Source organism: Phaenicophaeus curvirostris, chromosome 1 (assembly GCF_032191515.1).
Source record: "Phaenicophaeus curvirostris isolate KB17595 chromosome 1, BPBGC_Pcur_1.0, whole genome shotgun sequence".
Classification (NCBI taxonomy): domain Eukaryota; kingdom Metazoa; phylum Chordata; class Aves; order Cuculiformes; family Cuculidae; genus Phaenicophaeus; species Phaenicophaeus curvirostris.
Genome location: NC_091392.1, coordinates 13,402,900 through 13,424,497, shown reverse-complemented (window position 1 = coordinate 13,424,497; position 21,598 = coordinate 13,402,900). Strand labels below are relative to the sequence as shown.

Sequence of the window (21,598 nt, the reverse complement as noted above, 5' to 3'; positions counted from 1 at the left end):
ACCATTCAGAATGTTCCCTTCCAAATTATTTTGGGGATGTATTCTGATTATTTCTTTACATCTCTCAGTTTTACAGGAGATTTGAAGTTAGCTTCTAGCATGCGCTACGTGGAGACTCAGTCTATGCAGATTGGAGCTTCGTATATGATACAGTTCAACTTGGTGATGGGCTGTGGTCAGGCATTTACTCCTCATATGGACAACCAGGTGAAACTGGAGTACTCCACCAACCATGGCCTCACATGGCATCTTGTTCAGGAGGTGAGGCAGGCAGTGACAATCTTTGTATTCCATAAACTCTGTTTATACAAAGATACCTGAAATATACTTGTGACACTGGAATAAAGGAAGATGTTTTCCTCACAGCTCTTTCTAGAAAGAAATTCTCAGTTAGAATCAGTCAAAATGATTAATAGAGGTATTTAAACTGTTATTTGTGATATTTGGAAGAAAGGTATCTGAGAGCCTGAAACATAAAATCATGATAGGAATGGACCAAAGCTGAGAAAAGAACTGGGGCGCAGTTAAACCAAGCTACAGAGTAATGGCCGAGATCTTTCCTGTGCTATTGCTTTGTTTTTCAAAGCAAAATGCATCTACTGTTTCCTGGAATTTAAATGGATTGAAATTCTTTCTGCCTTTGTGCGCAGCCATTTCATAAATGGAAAGCGCATTCCTTCGGGGGATTGTAATGTAGAGCCTTTCATCTCCCATCCCTGGTTCAAACACAGTCCAGGGCCATAATGACTGGCTGTTTCCCCATCTATGCAAGAAGTGCAAATAGCAGTCTTGGCTGCTATTTCCCCATGTGACTTAGCCCTGTTTCGACACAACTGTGAATAGTGCATTTGGCCATAATTCATGCTTTGCTTTCCCTCTTAGATGGCAAGCTGGACATTCCCTGGCCTCAAGGTGAACTAACCAAGGTCTTTCCATTATCTCTGAGCAGGATCAGAGGGTGGCAGTGAACTTGTCCTGGTGCCTTTTCACTGCCTGCTCTGTAGGTTCACAGAGGGATTTGAATGTCCAGTCCCAACATTTCTATAAGCAATGAAAGCGTTGTCCTGTTACCTTTTGCCATGTTGTGTTTCACCATGTTTACTTCAATGGGCAGAGTTCAGAAGTTGCAACTGAATTTTTAAACTTTGCAAATACAAGTAATGCATTCTTACCTTAAATGGAATTTAGAGGAAAGCTATACGTTCTGTATTTCAAAAAATGTTCATGTCTTTTATACCTAGCAGGCATCATCATGGTGTCCAAGAATAGTTCCTGGTAATGGGTGTTTATGGTTTGTCCTTGCCATTAATGGAAGATCAGTTGCCTTCAGATTTTAGCTCTCCTTTCCTCTCAGTGGAGCAGAGTTCAGAAAGAACTTGCAGCTAAATAATTTTTCTCACACCATCCATGTTGTTGTGATAAAAGAGTAATAGAGAAGGCTATTTGTAGTATATTTCAAGCAGTTAATCTGGCAAACACACAAAAACACTAATTAATTAAAATGTTTGAAAGTTTTGTTTGCTTCACAAGCACTGATCAAATCCTCTTTTGTAAGATCTTTTAGTGGAGATGAATCACCAAAAAATGTTTGAAAATTGCTGGAAAGGAAACTAAGCCTTTAGAAAATCTCCTTAAAAAAAACCCTAAAACAGAATAAGCTATCAGTTCTTCATTTAATACTCTAAGATATTTTAGCAATAAATATATCTGTGAAATAATATATTCTGCCCTTCTTCATATTTAATATATGACTATTGCTACATCATTTAGCTATATAAATAATCTTAATTGGTCTAACTACTGTAGAGAATCACTGCTTTATTATTAGTTTCAGAGCAGTCAAAGTAGGCAAGTATCTGTCCCAAAGGTCCCCTTCTTGCCTGACACCTCACATGGGGATCAATACAGCAATATAGAACAAAAAACTCTCAGAGAGGTGGAGAAAATCAGGAGTTGTGCTGTGGCAGTAGTGACAGAACGGAATTGCCAAATGGGTAGCTTAGGAAGGAACACACAGGATGGTAATAAAAATCAAGCACTTATTAATACATCAGCAAAACCGTAGCACAAAAGTTTTGGGTGCTGTTCAGGCAATATATAAATAAATGAATGGAATATTGCAGAAAAATGGAGTAACGTGGGAAGGGCAGGTCTAGAAACATTAAGAGCCTATGATAATGGACTTCATTTATTTTTCATAGAAAAAAGACATGATAATGATTAGATTTTCTGAAAAGAAAAAAAATTGGGGAACTGACCGCTCTGGGAACTTGAGTTAAAATCAGAAAGAATAGTAGAAGCAGGAAGGGGGAATTTGCACTAGTTGCTATTGGTGTCAGTGGTAATACTGCTGCAAAGCCTAGTGAGGGCCTCTGGAGGCAACTTCAGTAGACCATTGTTGGGTGCTCTCTTGTGCCTCTGTCTGTTCCTATTGCTGCTCCCCACTGCAGATCAAGTAGTTGGGGGAGCCTGCATCCCCCAGCAAAGGCTCACAAGTACATCTCTAAAATAACTGGTATAATGGTCTGGAGGTCACTTTTGCAGACTTCTGCCATAGCGGACTTGTAGACTTACTTCATGGTCAGTGTTAAATGCTGGGTGAGAATACTAAATTATGAGCTAAACAGCCTCATGGAGGAGGACAAAACATTACTAATCAGTAATGCTAAACTTTATGGCTTTGTCCTAGCCTTACTTGTATTCCTGTTAGTACAAGAAGTTTCTCTAAATCATGCCATAATTTTTCTGCTTCTGGGTCTTTCATGACAACATCTGGACCCAGGCAAGACCCTGGTTCTGTGCATGTTTAACCCTTGCTTCTGTTCCCAATTCTTCCTCAACATTAAATCTGGTTTTGAAATGTTTTTCTTCAAGGAATGCCTTCCCAGTATGCCAAGCTGTCAGGAGTTTACATCAGCAAGTATTTACCACTCCAGTGAATTTACTCAGTGGAGGAGAATCACTGTCCTTTTACCACAGAAGACCTGGTGAGCAATTCTTTCTTTTTTTTTTTATTTTTGTGGGGGTGCAGATAATTCATCTGCCTTTAAATGGCTATGGCAAAGATCAAGTATTCTATAGATCATACTCAAGCCAGTGGGTGGAATGCCAGGGAACCAGACCTGCCCCAGTTGCAGGTACTTAATTTAAAATGTCTTTCTTACATAATTGGAGAGTGACATGTTGGTGACATCACCAGAAACTATTGTTCAGGATTGTTTTTACTACATACTGTGACTCTTGTAATAAAGTTCAGACCTTTTCAAAAATAGTGGTGCTTGTCTGTAAAAGCCCCACTTGAGGAAGTCTATTTGGATTGTTAGTTTCTATTTTGCACGTTCCTTATTGTTTACATCTTAAGACCAAAGCCTTGTATAAACAATAACTAATGATTCATCTATGATTTCTGGGAATTTTTTACCTCTTGTTTCTTTTTATAACATTCTCTTCAGCAAAAAAACAGTAACAAAAATTATCAGAAAGCCCTACCCTATTCATCTTATTGTAAGCAAACTTGGTTTGCCTGCTTTAACACTTTTATTTATTCAACTAGATTATTTTTTCCATTGTTTATTTTAAAAGTTTTATTACAACATTAAAAAGTTATTATAAATCTTGATAATCTTCTGGGTTTCTTTCATTTGAGAATTAAATAATTCTCATTAGAGTTACATTTTGTTTGTGTTTGGCCTGAATCCCTCACAGCAATTGCAATGAGGACTTGCTCAGATTAAGTTATTGGAATAGGCTACCCAGGGAGGTGGTTGATTCACCTTCCCTGGAGGTGTTTAAGGCACGGGTGGACAAGGTGCTAAGGGGCATGGTTTAGTGTTTGGTAGGAATGGTTGGACTCGATGATCCGGTGGGTCTCTTCCAACCTGGTTATTCTGTGATTCTATGATATCCCTGTCCTTCGTCATTTTTCTGCACTCACCACATCCTCAACTCAACCTGTTTCTATCAACCACTCTACAAAGATAACCTTCTTTCAACACATTGGCCATTTTTACTATACAGCCAATATTCAGAATTTCCTATTTCAAGGCGAAACATCAGGGCAAATATTGATTCCTTAAAGCATATCAGGTCAGATAATACGAAAGGGCACAAATAAGTCTCTTAATAACTGCTTTGTAGTTAGATTATAATGTACTAAATCTTATATATCATTATGTGCCATCAGCTGTAAAATCTGTAGTGCACATAGGCACTTAGGAGTTTAAAAATTGTCTACAATTTTGCAGGTTATACTCCAAAGCAGGCTGTTATTTTTAAATTTATTTATAACATATGTACTGTGCTCAAAACTATTATTATACACTGTACAGTTGATAATAATAGTGGTGTTGTAGGCCTTTTCTTTTTCTTTAGGACCTAATAATTTTCCTCAGCATATGAGGTGGCAGAAGCAAATAATTCCATTTTAATTTAGAAGACTGTGGGGAAAAATTATGATAAAATAACAGCCAGGTTCTTGTTTTATGCTGCATAAATATTTCACGCTACACCTTGTATCTGAAAAGATTCCTGTTTGTTAGCAGTGTTGTGTTTTTAATTAAGGTACAAATTACCACTGAACATTACTTTCCTCTTCATAAAACACATTTTCAGTAGGACTGTGCTGTGCTATGTCATAATCAGATGAAGAAGAGTGGCTGCGTGTTCCCCACCAAAAGCAACCCAGCACATCAGATGCATCTCAGCCACTTTCCCTCTTCTCCCTTCCACCAGCAAGGAGCAGACCGAGGGCTCCATCACTCCTTTGGGTTGAGACTGGGAACGGATACTTTTGCATCTTTAAAGCACGCTTATGAACAGAGGGCAAGTTTCTGCTTTTCCAAACCTGGTTAACATTTGATGTGCAGAGCTCCTCTGCCAACCCAGCCACACAGAGAGCATCATTCCAGGAGCCTGGTAGTGAATATGCTCCACAGGACTCTTCTTCAGGGCGCACTCCCTCCCTCTATTCTCCCTTCCCCACCTGCACGCTACTGCAACAGCCACCCATGGGCAAAAACTTAGTAATGGCCAGGAAGAACGCAGAGAGGAAGAGCCAGGCCTTCTGACTTCCCAAAACAGGGGTGAGGGGACAGGGGTCTCTGGGGACATTCCTTCTGGCTCAGACCCACAAGACAAGGACTGCTGAATACACAGCCCACCCTGTACTTACTGCTCGGGAAAACATCTAAACAAGGACTCAGGAATGGGGTTTGAGATCTCATTAGCCTTGTTCTGACCCTCAGTTGCCTCAAAATGCCCTCACATGCCTGCACAGCCCTGCTACAATTTCCTGGGCTTTTATCCCTCCATGCACAGCTCTTTGCTGAGGGTTTGCACCTTGAGTGCCTAAGCAGCATCAATTACTGTGCCATTGTACCCAGAAAATTGTTCATAACAGCACCTATATCTCTTGTAAAATTTTCAGGGCATGCTGGTATTCATAGAATCATAGAATAACCAGGTTGGAAGAGACCCACCGGATCATCGAGTCCAACCATTCCTATCAAACACTAAACCATGCCCCTTAGCACCTCATCCACCCATGCCTTAAACACCTCCAGGGAAGGTGAATCAACCACCTCCCTGGGCAGCCTGTTCCAGTGCCCAATGACCCTTTCTGTGAAAGGTCCAGCCTAAACCTCCCCTGGCAGAGCTTGAGGCCATGTCCTCCTGTCCTGTCCCCTGTCACTTGGGAGAAGAGGCCAGCACCCTCCTCTCTACAACCTCCTTTCAGGCAGTTGTAGAGAGCAATGAGGTCACCCCTCAGCCTCCGTTTCTCCAGGCTAAACAACCCCAGCTCTCTCAGCCACTCCTCGTAATACTTGTTCTCCAGCCCCCTCACCAGCTTCATTGCTCTTCTCTGGACTCGCTCCAGAGCCTCAACATCCTTCTTGTGGTGAGGGGCCCAGAACTGAACACAGGATTCGCGGAGCAGTCTCACCAGTGCCAAGTACAGAGGGAGAATAACCTCCCTGGACCTGCTGGTCACACCATTTCTGATGCAAGTCAAGATGCCATTGGCCTTCTTGGCCACCTGGGCACACTGCTGGCTCATGTTCAGTCGCTGTCAGCCAACACCCCCAGGTCCGTCTCCTCCAGGCAGCTTCCTAGACAGACTTCTCCTAGTCTGTAGCACTGCACAGGGCTGTTGTGCCCCAAGTGCAGGACCCGGCATTTGGCCTTGTTAAACCTCATGCCATTGCACTCTGCCCAGTGGTCCAGCCTGTTCAGATCCCTTTGCAGAGCCTCCCTGCCCTCCAGCAGATCGACACTTCCACCCAGCTTAGTGTCATCTGCAAACTTGCTAAGGGTGCACTCGATGCCTTCATCCAGGTCATTGATAAAGACATTGAACAGGGCTGGACCCAGCACTGAGCCCTGGGGAACCCCACTTGTCACTGGCCTCCAGCTGGATTTCGCACCATTTCCCACCACTCTCTGGGCCCGGCCATCCAACCAGTTTTCCACCCAGGTGTATATGTTCTGCATCTGGCAAGCATGAGTGTACTAAGTCCCTGTGTTATCTGAGATTAGGTGTGTTAGGAAATCTGTGGCTACAGGGAGACTGCTATTGGAGAAATGGAATGTATGCACCTGCTTGCTGAAATTGTATTGTATGTAAACCGAACATTTCTAACACTGATGAAAATTAATTTCAGTTTTATGGGAGGCATTTACATATCAACAGGCCTTAATGAGATGCAAGCAGCTGTCAATTGCTGACTTCATAAACAAATCAACACCTAACGACTGAATGAGAGTTTCAGGATAATTGGGTAAATGTAATTATGGTAACTCAGAAGGCAGCAAATATAATTTCATCAGCCACAAATTTGTGCTAGATAGTTAGGGGTTTCGATATCAGGAGAGAAGACAATGACTTTATTTTAAATCACATATCTAAAAAAAATTAAAACAAGAACATCATTTCACTTGGAATACATCTGGGACTCACCATGATTTCCTTGTTCTTATGTAAAATGTCACACAACTACGTGACTTTTATTTGACATCAACCTGACTTAGATATAATGCCATCAGAAAGCCAGATTGCCTTCCAGTAGCATCAGAAAACTAGGAAGAAATAAGAGGAACAGGGGAGGTTTATTTTGCTTGTCATAAAACATTGTCTTAACTTCTCGGTACTGCACTTCCCATTTGAATAGGCGTCCAAATGGTGACTGTCCAGAAAGCTAGTATTTTATCACTGAGAAAGCAGCTGACACTCAGCTGCTTATTCTCTGAATTAACATGGATTTTTTAAATTGTTGATTACCATTTTAAACGGCATAATCCTCCTAAGCTGTTGTTACCTTGAGGTGCAGAGCAGCCTTGGAAGGCTTTCAAAAAAAGTGAGCAGGACTGGCTTTTCAGTGGTGTTGCTTTCGCAATTGTGAATTCAGCCTAACCCCTCTTTGCCCTCTCCTGGGGAGGAATCGGAGCCCATGAGAGCTGTTGCTGCCAGCAGCCATGGCTGGTGGCCCTGCTTTCCACATGCCCCCTGTGACCTTCTTGCTGAGTGGGATGGCAGGGGCAGCCCCTTGACCCACTGCAGCTCTGGGAGCCACAGGATTCCCTGAGCAGTGAAGCTGCCCCAGGGGAGAGATTTCTTTGTCTGTAGCTAAAAATATCGCTGCCTGCTAGGATGTGGCTCCTTGGGAACAGTCCCCAGCCATCCTGCTGATTCACACACCTCTGTTTTTGCCACATGTTCATCTCCAGGCAGCAACATGATTCCTTCCTTCCTCCTCTCCTCTTAAATGAGGGAAACAAATCTCCTGCCACCACTGCATTCATGTAGGAGAGCTTCTAAGTGACAAGTGGAGCTGAACTCGCCCTTAATTTGACATTCAGCCAATATAGAATCATAGAATGGTTTGGGTTGGAAGGGACCCTAAAGATTATCCAGTTCCAACCCCCCTGCCATGGGCAGGGACGTGTCCCACTAGATCAGGCTGCCCAAGGCCCCATCCAACCTGTCCTTGAACACTTCCAGAGATGGGGCAGCCACAACTTCCCTGGGCAACTTGTTCCAGTGGCTCACCACCCTCATTGTGAAGAATTTCTTCCTAATGCCTAGTCTTAATCTTCCCTTCTCCAATTTATAGCCATTCCCCCTAGTCCTATCACAACATGCCTTTGTAAAAAGTCCCTCCCCAGCTTCCTTGTAAACCCCCTTCAGGTAATGGAAGGTCACTGTAACGTCTCCCCTGAGCCTTCTCTTCTCCAAGCTGAATAGCCCCAACTCTCTCAGCCTGTCCTCATAGCAGAGCTGCTCCAGCCCTCTGATCATCTTTGTGGCCCTTCTCTGGACCCATTGATCTCAGACCCAAGGAGGAAGATGAAACCACCTTGGCAGCATGTGGCTCTGTGCTCTGCACCTGGCAAGGTGGCAGCCCCTGCAGCAGAAGTGCAATGATGAGCCTGTCTAGGGAAACATTGTGCCCAGGTGAAACCCACCTAAACCCCAGCATAGGCTGTCGGCCCTGGTGTTAGCTCTGTGTCTTATGGTGTGGGCCAGCACCGGGAACAGCCCCACAGTGGTGCTGCACAGGGTTCTTCACAGTGGGGTTTCAGGTGAGGTGCTCCCCTGGGCACAGAGGTGTACTTTGTTATTACACATGGGTGGGCTCTCCCTATTGTTTGTGTAGGGTTGGTGGGAGCCTGGTGCCCCAAAACCAGCTGTGATGCACCCCCACAGGCACCCTGCAGGGACATGTACACCAAGCAGCAGCCGGCAAGTCACTGAGGAAATACTTTTGACACCACGTCAAGCAGCACAAGGGGACACCACCACTTGTTGGGCACCGCAAGACGTCCATGGGATGGTGAAAGTGCCCCTGTAAATCCTCCCTGCTTTGTTGTAAATATCCTTGGGCTGCAGAATCACACATCCCACCTCTTCCCACACACCTTCACTAACAAAAATCAAAGGAGCCTGGCCACCATACTCTCCCTCCTGTCACCTGGGCAAACAATCTGACACAATTCTATTGTGCTGAGAGATGAAGGGAATGTCGGGGACTGTTGCCTGCTCTAAAACTTTTCTTTGGTTTCAGTATTCTTATTTTCCTCAGCACATGTGAGTGTTAACACCAGTTGTTACCTCTCATTTTGGAGCTCACAGTCTCTGTCAGGGCTCTGTGCAGTGCTGTGATAGTCTGTAGCAAATGTGAACACCACCACCGAGGTGATGTGCTGGTTTCAAAGCACTCAAAAAATAAACAGTAAATAATTATAGTGAATATTGACTGTCCATTGTGTCTATGGACACTTAGGAAGTGCTTCGTGTGCGGATTGCTGCCATTGTGTACTTTTAATGGATAATTCATGGCTCTTGTACCCATCGATACGTTATATCCTGAGGGAGTATTTAATCGGCAGATCTGCCCCCGCAGATTAGTTCCGCATGGTGTAAAAATGCTTACAGTATTTGCAATATCAAGCAGATATTTAGACCAGACAACAAGGGTCATTTCAATTAAAAAAATCCATCCCTTGGGCAGCTTCATTTGTTTTTTAAATAAATTCAAAATTGGTATTTTAAAATTTTCTTCAAGCACAGACTAAACGAATCTTTGTATGTGGCTGGATGACTAATTGTTCTGCTGTACTATGCTGTTCTAGCTGCACGGACCTCTTCTATCCATTTTTTCACTTCCATTCATGCGCCAAGGTGACTCAGCCACCTTTATAATACTTGTTTTAAAAAGCCTTATTCTACATACATTTCTTAGGGGTGGGAGGAAGGGCTTTCTTAAGTTAGAGTAGCAGCATTATATCGCGTGCCTTGATAACGCAGCCGTGTGGCTCAGAAACAAGCTAGGGAAGAAGCTCTTACTTTTTGTGGGAACCTCCTGCTTTTTGTCCTTAGCCTGCCCAGTCAGCCCTTGGGCCAGGGATAGGCTTGTTGCAATTTAAAGTTTGATTTTTAATTCTCTGCAGTCAGCCTTGTTTTCCCTGTCCACTCCCTCCACAGCAACCCAGCCTCAGCACCCACGTTGCCTCCACCACCCCTTTCTTCCCAGATCCAGCATGCAGCCAGTACAGCTCCTTTTGCTCCATCACAACGAACAATTTCCTATCTTTGTTTCACTTCACATGCAATGTATTTTTCTTAATCTCGTTCTGGCACAAGCATGGGGTGCAGGGGCCCTGTGCCCACCAGCCAGGAGCTGCCATTAGCTAACGCCTGTAACCTGTTGGATGTGCACAGGCTGGCACAACAGCTTTGAAGGTCTTGACCGCGACAAAAATTAATCTTCTCATGATTCATTTTCTTCTCTAGCCTTGGTTTTTGAGGGTGGTGGTTGTCAGGCTGGGTTTGGCTAGGAGGAGTCACTCAGCATGGAAAATGTCAGTGTCACATTGGACAGTCTTCTAGAGGGCCAACATCAAGCTCTTTTTAATAGGTAATGTTACCTGACTCTGCTATAATAAAGAAAAATAAAGCTGTTGAAGAGAAACTATTTAACTAGAAAGGAGAAACTACAGCAAAGTTTTCTGCTTGAAGAATGTTACAAATATCCAGAGCTGAGTTACATATAGGCAAGTAATCAAATCCAGTGATTCCCCGTGACAAACCTTGGGCGTTAAAGATTTTGTTTGAGTAAGTTGGCCAAGAGCAAGCTATTTGCAATGTGGAAAAAAATAGGTGCTATGAAACAAGATCTGTGTCAAAAACTTGCAATCTTGATGTCACCAGTTATGTGTGAGCAAAATCTGTTTTAGAATCATCCTGACAAAAAAGAATTTCTATACCCGTTAAAAACCAGTCAGCTATTGTTGAATGGAAACAGTATTCAAATGGGACAAATGTTTATGCTCAATAACTTTAATAGGTAGCTTTTATAATAAATATCTGAAGAAATGTTTTTACACAACTTACAGCCAATTAACTGTGATCAAAAACCAGAAAAATCAAAGTCACACTGTAGATCCACCTTTCTAGACTTGCAGCCTGTGACCTTTGCAGAATGGCACTCAATAAATATATAATAATATTAATTGACAGGTTTAGCTTAAAATAATGCATAATTCCTAAGAAATGTCACACATGACTGGAGAGTTAATTATATAGCCCTGAGCAGCAAGTAGCATGATCTAGAATGTTCATTTACAAAATTCTGTCTTTGGTTCTGCCAGGCTTTGCAGGCTGGACTGTGATTGTAAAATCAGCTTACTTTATTTTTTAATAGTTGCATTTTATCTTTTTTCCTACAGTTCTGTAAAGATTCACAAATTAAAGCATTGTTATTGGTTTTAAGGTCCAGCGCCACACGTTTCCGCTGGAGTCAGTGCTACTACACAGCCCAAGATGAATGGGCTTTAGACAACATCTACATTGGACAGCAGTGTCCCAACATGTGCAGCGGACACGGCTGGTGTGACCATGGTGTTTGCAGGTATATGCATTTGGCAGTTTCTGTTAAAAATGGTCTCCTGATACTTCAGCTATTCTGTTATTCTGCATGCTGCTTTTTCCCCTACCCTATTGTTCATTTTTTCGAGATTAAACATTGAAAAGTAAAAGCACTACGTGGGGTTAGACCACTCAAGCTGCATTAACAGCCAGTTGCTGCACAACTCTGTCGGAAAATCTATACCCATGGCAGATCCAGACACTGGAAGAGCTTTCAGTGGCTCAGGGTTGCTCTGCTGCATGTGTATTGGTGGTCCCTCCAGCCCTTTGCCCAAGAACCCAGGGGCCAGCTCAGTGCCAGAGCTGTTTCACTGGGTCAGAAGGATGCCAGGAACCAGCTCAGCACTGCTTGGCTGCCGCTGTCAGACCGGATGAATACCAAGGGCACAGACTACTGCCTGCCAGCTTCAAACTTTCTGTACACCACAGGGTTTTTTTAGAAATAAGATATAGCTTTTTTCCATTATCCAGTTATTCTAGTTTGCTTTCAGCTCCAAAATTCCAGTGCCAGAATGATTTATTATCTCACATCTAATTTTAAAGGCTTGGTGCGCCACCTTAAGTAATTGTGACTGTCAAAAAAAGTCTTTAAAAGCTTGTGACATTTATGCGTCTTTCCAGGTGTGACTCAGGGTTTCAGGGCACGGAATGTCTGCCTGAAAATCCCCTTCCTTCAACCATCATGTCTGATTTCGAGAACCAAGACAGCCTGAAGACAGAGTGGCAAGAAATTATTGGGGGAGAGATAGTCAAGCCTGAAGAAGGCTGTGGGGTCATCTCATCTGGCTCCTCGCTCTACTTTAACAAGGTACTAATGAGGGATGGGAGACCAAGAAAAGCACATACTGTAGGTTTGAATGGAGCCTGATGTGGTCTTATGGCAAAGAAAAGGAAGATGACAGAAAGCTGCACGCAGTATGAGAATTGCATTAAAGAGCACAGCTGTGCTCTGCAGGTAAAGAACAAAGCAATCAAAAGAGATAGGAAGGAACACATGCATTATGTACTCAAGAAATACCAGCTGTAATGGAAGGAAGTAAATCACCGATGTGTTGGGAAGCGTGTACATTCATAGTGTCTTAATTGTGCGTTTTCTGTTTTAAGACTCAGTTCTTTCTTGGCATCCAGCAGCTCTTACTTGTTCGTTCTATACTGTTCTGGGTGAGGGATGGAGGAAGTTTGACTTTCCAGGGGACAAGAAGCTTAATTTGATGTTACACGACCAAAACTAGTGCAAAAACAACCCTTCCAGGCTTTTAGAAAGTGGTTAGCCTGCTGGACAATTTTGTGTAACTTGGATGCTTTGCAGACAAAAATAATAGAGCAGGAAAGAGATAAAGGGAATTCTGCTAATTAACATTAATCATAAATAAAATAAAAAGAGATATTTATGACCAAATGTAAGATTATGGGTTGTAAAGACAGATTTATTTTTTATTGTTGCTGCTTGGGTCTAGTGCTGGGTTTTGGTTTATTCTTAATTGAAAGGAAGAGTATAAATGCAGCTATGTGCTTCTCTTTTAAAGGTTTGATCAAACTGCCACTGCTGTCATGAGAGACAGATTAATCCCAGAAGAATAACCCAATATGCAACTCTGTGTAATTGTGTGTTGTTTACCTCATTACAAAAATCTAGCCCATCAAATAATTTTCAGCACTCCTACGTCGTCTCACATCCTGCTCCCCTGGAAATGCAGCTCAGTGCTGAAAATTTCATAATAGACCAATCAGTAGCTAATTGCGATAATTGGATTTTTTTTATATAATTGTCTTCTCCGTTAGATGTTTTTCCTTCTGGCTCAGTTCCCTATGCCACATTTCTCCAAAAAGTAGCTTGCTAAATAAGAATTAACCTGCTATGATCTTTCCTCTGATTTCTGCTAAGGAGGAGTGAAAAACTCATTTAGAAATTCTTGGCTTCTTTCTATTGATCTCTAAGGGTTAGGTTATCATTCATTTCTTGAGTAGTAGCAGTCTGTGTGCCATCAGCAGAAGGTGGTTTATTTAATTTCTGTTTAGATCTTTTTCAAGGCATCTAGTGGCCATGCTGGTGGATGATAAAACAGTATTTTTATAGTTGCCCAACAATTCTGTGTTGCTTTGGGACTTCATATTCACATGCTCCATTTATTTTCATTCACTCAAATGGCTACTTTTTATTTGAATGTCTAATCTTTACTGCCATAATCAATTACTGCTACCAGAATTAATGTTGGCTTTGTTCTGCCGACCCTCTATCTTTTGTTTTACAACTCATTTTAATCAACTGTAGGCGTGTTTGCAATACAGAGCTCTTCCAATTAGCCCCTGCAATTCCTCTGAGGTTTTATGTCACTAGTGTTCTTTCTCAATCAACCTGGTTATGTGGTTAACCCTTTGGCAGGCAGAGCCACTGTACAGTCAGAGTTTGATCCACTGCAAGTCAGTATGTTGGGTGCCCTCAGACAGCTGGGACACACCTACCCATGGGACAGCAAGAGTGTTTGCATCTTTATTATCAATTACTACTTTGATTTCATGATGGTAATTTCAAATTCCCATGGGTCTCCAAATGAAGCTGTGAAAGGAAACTACCAAGAGATTATTCGTGTCAATATCAGCCACGTGGGACTTAACAGCCACATGGGAAGCTTGGGGCTGCACCCAAGACTGAGCCCATCTCACTCTCGTAACACCATTCAGGAGGGCTTTGCTCAACTGGAGATAAAACACCAAATAAGCAGCAGGCATAATTCAAGACCAGTCAATATGACTGTAGCCTAAATGAACTTTTTGAGGGCCACAGGATTCTTCACAGGTTTTAGTTGTCATCAGTGGTGCAAGTTAACCAAGTTTCAAACCCACAAGCATTCAGCTTCCAGAAATTAGTTTAGCAGTGTGATACAGCCTATTTGGTAGAGTTTACAAATGAGCTGCAGACCCAGGTTTTAACACCAGCAAAGTGAAATGCTCTGAGAAAGAAAGAAAGAAATAGACGTTTATTTGTGCTGAGTTTACCCTGAATTGTGTGGGAAAGGGAAAGAGGTGATGAATAGAACAGGATTTAAATTCATCTATCATCTTATTAAAAACCGCAGATTATATTTGAAGTCTCAGCTCATAAAACTTGTTACTTATGTCCAGCTAGATCCCATCACTTGCTTATCTCAGATTTCTCTGGAAGTTTGTCAGAAGAATCATGAATGTACAAATGAGACACTAGAAAGATATATGCAAGCCCGCAAGCTCAGCATCAAGCACCAGGGCACAAAGGGCAGAGAGGAACAGTATAATTCCGATTACAATGAAAGGATCTTAAACCTTAAAGCTTTTTTTTAGCTGAATACACTCTGTCTTCCTTTGCCAGATTACACAGATTGACCGTATTGACCATAGTGTAGATATCCCAGAGCTGTTTCCTGCTAGAACCCTAAAACATCCTTGGAGAAGTTGTTCACTAAATTTTATTGGGCTATTTTCTCTCTCAGCTATGCTTAGGGAAACCTGAAACCAAACCTACTGGTTTTGGTTGAAAGACTTCTGATTGACAATATTTACTTGGAAAAGAGTGTAGTTTTGTGTAGGAAAACAATCCTATTCAGTTGAGGCACAAAGAGAAAATGCCACTTCCTTGTTCTTGTGTAGGAGATAGGCTTCAAACAATAGATATTATATAGGCTATAATTTCAGATGATTGGTTAAGTGTAAGATTTGACTGGGGAAATGAGACTTCAGAAGTGTCCTTTTGTTGCTTTATTCTTTATTATTAAAAAGCTGGAAATTTAAAAATTTATCCCAGGTTGGTTCAGGATACCCAGCATCTGTTCTTTGTCTTCTGAAGGTATTTGGGACCTTGAAGTCATGTGGAAATTGTGTTGTGAAGTCACTTCGTGTGTTGAAATCTCATAATAAAAATTCTCGTGGGTTCACACCAGGGTGAATAAAACAAAGGATGACCAAGCAGAATCCTTGTCAGAAAGACAAAAAAAAGTCATGTTAAAACAAAATTCAATGTCCTCCATGTTGTGCAATTCTCTGTGTGATAATTATCTGTGTTGAACTTCAAATATGTCTATCCACAGTAAAGGTGTCGTACTTAATACTTCATTTAATAATATTGACCCTGTGTTCTTTGTATTGTAGGCTGGAAAAAGACAGTTGGTGAGCTGGGATTTGGACACCACCTGGGTGGATTTTGTCCAGTTTTACATCCAGATTGGAGGAGATAGTTCTTCATGCAATAAACCAGACAGCAGAGAAGAAGGTGTGCTGCTGCAGTACAGCAATAATGGTGGTATCAATTGGCAGCTACTAGCAGAAATGTATTTCTCTGACTTCAGCAAACCCAGGTATAACTTTGGTCTAAACCCATACTATGTTAGCTCTTTAAAAAAAAACTTATTTCTCATTTTTAGAAAACATGACTAGGAATTTCAAGTTATAATGCTTAAAAGACGTCATTATATGGAAACTTTTCCTGGCTTCCACAGTAAACTCCTGTCACTAGGAAGGAAAAAATCTAGTGAAAATAGGCCTTATAAAAAACTTGAAAAGTAAAATGTAAAGCTTCCAATCATTCACCTCCCTTGTGAAACATGACTAAAATTTTAATATCTTCAAAACATTAGCAAGTTAATAAAGAACTTGCCCAAAAGAGGTGTAAAAAACCTGCTATTACCTCTGACTCTGGTCTCAGATCTAATGAGCATTAATGTCACATAAAACAAAAACTCCTTTAAAGAAATACTTAAGGAAGAGAATAAATCATGTTCAGTATTTTAAATTTGCTGTAAGATAGCTTGTCAGTGAAAATTCAAGTTGCATTTGTCTGCATAGGTATTAAAATGACTTCAGTTAGTTGTAGACCATGCCTTTCAATATGTAAATAATAATAATTATTAATTCATTATTAATTAAGTAATAAATAATCTTGTCGGTTTTGCATCACAATGAACTTCAGCAAATTGGCCTTTTCTAATGGTGATCTAGACAGCTGGAAGTATAAAGTCCTTGATTTCCAACCCATAAATCTAGGAATCCCCTAGAAAAGAAGTTTCTCTGTAGTCCTGAACAATCTCTGCACAACTAAGAAGTGAAGCAAGGTACATGATACAAAATAACATGTGGTATAAAGAAATAGTACCAAAAGGAATATATGTAGAAATGCGTTTGTGTAAGGTGTCTGAAACAGGACTGAACAAGTAACTAATTACTGTGCTTTTAAATGTATGATTAAGTTTGAAACTTTACTTTTTTTTTAACATTATTTTTGTAAGGTGTTTCCTAAGTTGAACATAAGGAAACTCTCCGAGAAGATCTAAAGTGAGAAGATCCTTATAGGAGAGTTGAAACATCTTTATCCATAGCAGAAAACTTTGCATTGTAATATAAAGATGCTTTTGTCTGCAAATAGGACGAACCAGCAGAAACGAAAAATTAGTTTTGTCAGCATATATAACTATTACTTGCTGGCACCAGAAGAACGTTAAGACTTGCCGAACATAGATCAGCTGAACAGTTTCATTCAAAGCTGAAGAGTTCAAATAATTTCCTTATTGTGCTAGGCAATATAGGAATAGAGAATAAAAAATAGCTGTTGTCTTAAATAGTTTACATTCTCCACAGACAAGATCGACATAGGAGGCTTCTTGATACGCAGAGTATAAATAGATATCCAGATACATAAATTTCTGAGGACTTTTACGTGTAAGATAGCTACTGGCTTGCCTGCCTCTTTTCTCTATTCAGTGATATTTCTCCCGTTTCTCTGCAAACTGTGTTCCCTAATGTTCTGCTGAATTTCTGTTCTTCAGGTTTGTCTATTTGGAGCTGCCAGCTGCAGCTAAGACACCTTGCACCAGGTTTCGTTGGTGGCAGCCTGTGTTTTCAGGGGAAGGGTATGACCAGTGGGCCATTGATGACATTATCATTTTGTCAGAGAAGCAGAAGCACATCATTCCCATTGTTAATCCCACTTTACCGCAGGTAAGAGCAGGCTGTGGGCATCCCCACAAACCAGGAACCATTGTCTCTGTTAGTAGACTTTTCTTTTAATATAATTTTCTCTGATGGTGTTGGGTGTACTTAAAGAAACAGCTGTAGTATTTGCAGCTGTGTCTCTCTCTTTGAGGTACTAACCTACCTCTTATAAAACCATCAGACTTCTAATCTTTGTGATAGAGGATACAGTTATGTGTCTCCTCAAAAACGCATTACAGAAATTTTGGAAATTACAGAAAATGCAAATTCTGACATTTGAAAATTTATCCATTTCGAAATTATTGTGAAATCACACAAGGTGAGAGTACTTGTTGCTTTTCTTTTCATTTCTAACAGAACTTTTATGAAAAGCCAGCATTTGATTACCCTATGAACCAGATGAGCATATGGTTAATGTTGGCCAACGAAGGGATGACCAAAAATGAAAGTTTCTGCTCTGCCACCCCCTCCGCTATGCTCTTTGGTAAATCAGATGGAGACCGTTTTGCAGTGACTCGAGATCTAGCACTGAAGCCTGGATATGTCCTGCAGTTCAAGGTATTCCTTAAACATAAATTCCTGCAGAACACCAGTAAAACTGCCCTTAGTCAATACTTGCAAGGTGCCACTGGGGCCACAGTTCAAAACAAGGTGACAAATTATACCACTATGTAAAAAGATGTGAATAGCACATGTGTGAGTTCATACAACATAAAATAGCATGCTTCTTTCGAAAATAGATAACCAAAACCTTGGTGCAGGAGAGCTTTTTTTACCCCTCTGGAGAAGTTTTAAGGCTTGTTGTTCTTCAACACATTTCAGAAGTGGGTTGAAGTGACAGTCAGTACTAGGCAATGCTACTGCTCTGTCAAGGGGAAAAGGATTTATCCCATCTGGGGCTCCATTACTACAAAAGCTCCAATGTGGTTTGCATGCGTTTTTTGTATTTTAAACTATTTAAGGACTTACAAGCTGCTCTGTACTCCAGTGTGGGGTTTTCATATAATTTACTTCTATTGTGTCAATGAATATAGGCTCCAATTAGCATTTTCTTCTTTAAAGGGCTTACAAAAATTTCAGTGGTCTGACAATACATCAGAATATGGGCTCCAAATAAAGTGTATTTGCTTTGACAAGCTCTTGTTTCTGAACCCTAATCAAAATTTTATTGAGTTTATAATGAAATCCCATTGGTGAATTCTGGAGGTTGGTTGCAATGCAGTTTTAATGAGCTCACTACAAATACATGGTTCTTACATAATTGGTGGATACAGACACTGAATAATTTACAAGTGGAATTATTAAAGAGATCAGATGTTTACAGGGAGCTTTTCAAATATAATTCCAACAGTTCTATAAATAGGAAAGTTAGTTAGAAATAATGGGATTTGTAAAATAATCTCATTTCATCTAAAAGTTATGCTAATGAGATGCTATACAAACTGAGGGATTGCAGTACAATTCCTGAGTGAGCATTGCTTGTAGTTTTATACCTTAAACTGTCTAAAACCCAGAAATATTTCAATATATAAATACTATTTAGCCTGGAGCAGATGCTGTTTGCCTCTTCACTAATTTCCTCTACTTCACTGACTAAGTCTCTGTTCTGTAGATTTGATGATCAACAGCAACTCAAAAATTGTTTGGTCTAAAAAAGCAATACTTAAAAATATTTCAGATGTCTTCCATCACTGAAACCTTTGGCAATTTAACATAAATATACAAAACATAAACAACATGTATGAGAGAACAGTGAGCTCTTTATAAAGTGTATTATTTAAAGCCTGAATTTATACTCCTCTCTCTTTTGGATAGCTTTTAAACTGGCCTGTACATAAATGTGTCAGTCCCATTTGCATGCTTTAATTTTAAACATATGGTTAAACACTTTCCCAAGTTTGTGAAATTTCCATTTTAAGTAGCTGCCTGGAATAATCTTGCATTGATAAACTCAGAGACAGTAATTTGTCAAAATTATTTCATTTTACGTTAATGACTTCGGTCTACATTTTACATTCTACAGCACAAGTAGAATTTCTGCAATGAAATAATGAAAACTAATATTTTTCTGATAGCTTGAAAAACGAAACTGAAAACTTCAAATCAGCACTTGATTTTTGTCTTGGTTATATTCTCACTTCACATTTTAATATACATTTTTCTTCTTCATCAATTTTGCTCTATACTGGGGGCCAAAACTGCAGTGCCAACTCCCAGCCATCATTTCTATGAGGTCAACGACGAGGCTGCAGTCAGGGCTTGCAGCCCAGGGCAGGCCATACCTGGGAATCAGGCTGATCCTCTGAGCATGCTGGGTGGACTGCAGATGTATGGGTCTCAGAGGATACAGCTCTTCGTGGGCATGTAGGTGCTTGAACAGTTTGCTGGTTTTGGCCCTTTATGCAGCAGGAACTTTGAAAAGCCCTTTGCGTGTTTCAGTGTGTTGAACACAGTGACCTCATTGAAGGGATAGTGGGTCCCTTTTTACTGAGAAATGTCAATGGTTTGGGATGGAAGCGACCTTAAAGATCATCTAGTTCCAACTCACCTGCCGCGGGCAGGGACGCCTTCCACAATATGCATGTAGGAAACAGACTCCAAGCATCAATCACTGTTTGCCAGCAGAGTTCAAAGCATGAGTCCAGAGAGCTAAGCCTTCTAAACCAAAAAGTCAAAGGTGTTTGCAGCCAATAAATACCAGTAACAGTGCTCCTATCCGTTACTCTGCTTTTTTGCAGCTGAACATTGGTTGTACTAACCAGTACAGCAGTTCTGCTCCTGTTCTGCTTCAGTACTCTCATGACGCTGGGCTGTTCTGGTCGCTTGTGAAAGAGGGCTGCTACCCTGCATCTCCAGGCATGAAAGGATGTGAGGGCAGCTCTCGGGAGCTGAGTGAGCCAACAGTGTACCACACAGGAGACTTTGAGGACTGGACAAGAATCACTCTTGTTATCCCCAGGTCACTTGCAGCCAGGTACTGTACATTGTAAATCAGTGATGCCAATGATACCTGCGAATTAGCTGCCCCTTCTTTGATGCTATGTTAGGAAAAAGTTGCAAGCCATGAATAAAAATGGTATTAAATGTCAGCAGATCTGGTAAAAATATACTGTGCTTTCCACAACAGAGATTTTTCCATTTTAAAGGTCTCATAATGGTCTATAAAATTAAACTTCAGAGCAACGAAGGACTCAGAACATTTTAATTTGACATCAGTGTCTTCATCATGGTGCTGTCTGTCTTTAGGCATATCAGTTAGATCAGAGACACCAGCAAGACAATGATAAATCACTTGATTTAAATAAGCTATTTGACTAGGATTAATTTTGCAGTTAATAGTTACAGTGCAAAGAAACCCTAGGAGTGTATTTGAGCTGCTACTTATGTGCTGTGTCATTGAAGGTGGCGGTGACAGCCAAAGTCAAAGGAAGGAGGAATGATAGGTGTGTTCATCTGTGAGCATTGGGTTAATATAGATAAAGAAACATCAGACAGTGGAAGATGCAAATAAGTCTTGAAATCAAGAGGATTTTCTCAGTCTTACTTGGATTTAGGAGAAGTTTCTCATTCCCCTTGCTCGCTATCTTATACACCAGCAGTAAACCACCCCAATCTCATTTACTGCCTGCACCAAGCAGTGCCAGCACAGCCAGCAGCTGTCCCCCTGAGCCCCTAGCCATCCCTCCACTGCCTCCTGCCTCTTTCTCCCCATGCAGCTATTCTAGTGCTGCCCTTGGGTTTTGGCTCCATCCTCCTGCCACGGGCTCCTCACCCTCTAGCCCCAGCACAGATTTTGAGTATGTGGCATATTGCATAGCGGGGGAGCCAGTGCCTTTGCCGCAAGGAGCTGAAATAGCAGCGCGTACCATAACAAGTTTGTCTTTTCCTCAGTAATTAGCCAATAAAAGCAGGTGCCAAATTGCACAGATCTGACACCAGCTGATTTGATTTACCCAAAACAAGCAGTGCGGAATCAATAGCAGCAATCTGTTTGGCATTATGTTCAGTAATGTGATCAGGAATAAGAAGCTCATACTAATATATTAAAATGTGAGTATTGCAACTACAATGAGGGGTTTGGCATTGTGGGTCACTTTGGAAATCATGGTTCATGTGTTATCTGAAAGGATCCTGTTTCATCAGTTATACAAAGCACTGGCATGGTGATCATCTACCTACAAAATCTCAGTGCATAGCAGAAAAATAGCAATAGGTTTA

At 41.1% G+C, this 21,598-nt stretch overlaps 1 protein-coding gene across 2 annotated transcripts in view; it reads left to right on the top strand.

Moving 5' to 3' along the window:
- RELN (reelin) overlaps positions 1-21,598 on the top strand; it is a 296,961-nt gene that overhangs the window by 209,685 nt on the left and 65,678 nt on the right. For both annotated transcript variants that reach the window (XM_069881518.1, XM_069881596.1), the window contains exons 21-28: positions 69-261; positions 2,875-2,987; positions 11,268-11,405; positions 12,044-12,230; positions 15,545-15,750; positions 17,215-17,386; positions 17,738-17,938; positions 20,119-20,354. In XM_069881518.1, coding sequence (XP_069737619.1) covers positions 69-261; positions 2,875-2,987; positions 11,268-11,405; positions 12,044-12,230; positions 15,545-15,750; positions 17,215-17,386; positions 17,738-17,938; positions 20,119-20,354 — 1,446 coding nt within the window. The remainder of the gene's footprint in view (positions 1-68; positions 262-2,874; positions 2,988-11,267; positions 11,406-12,043; positions 12,231-15,544; positions 15,751-17,214; positions 17,387-17,737; positions 17,939-20,118; positions 20,355-21,598) is intronic.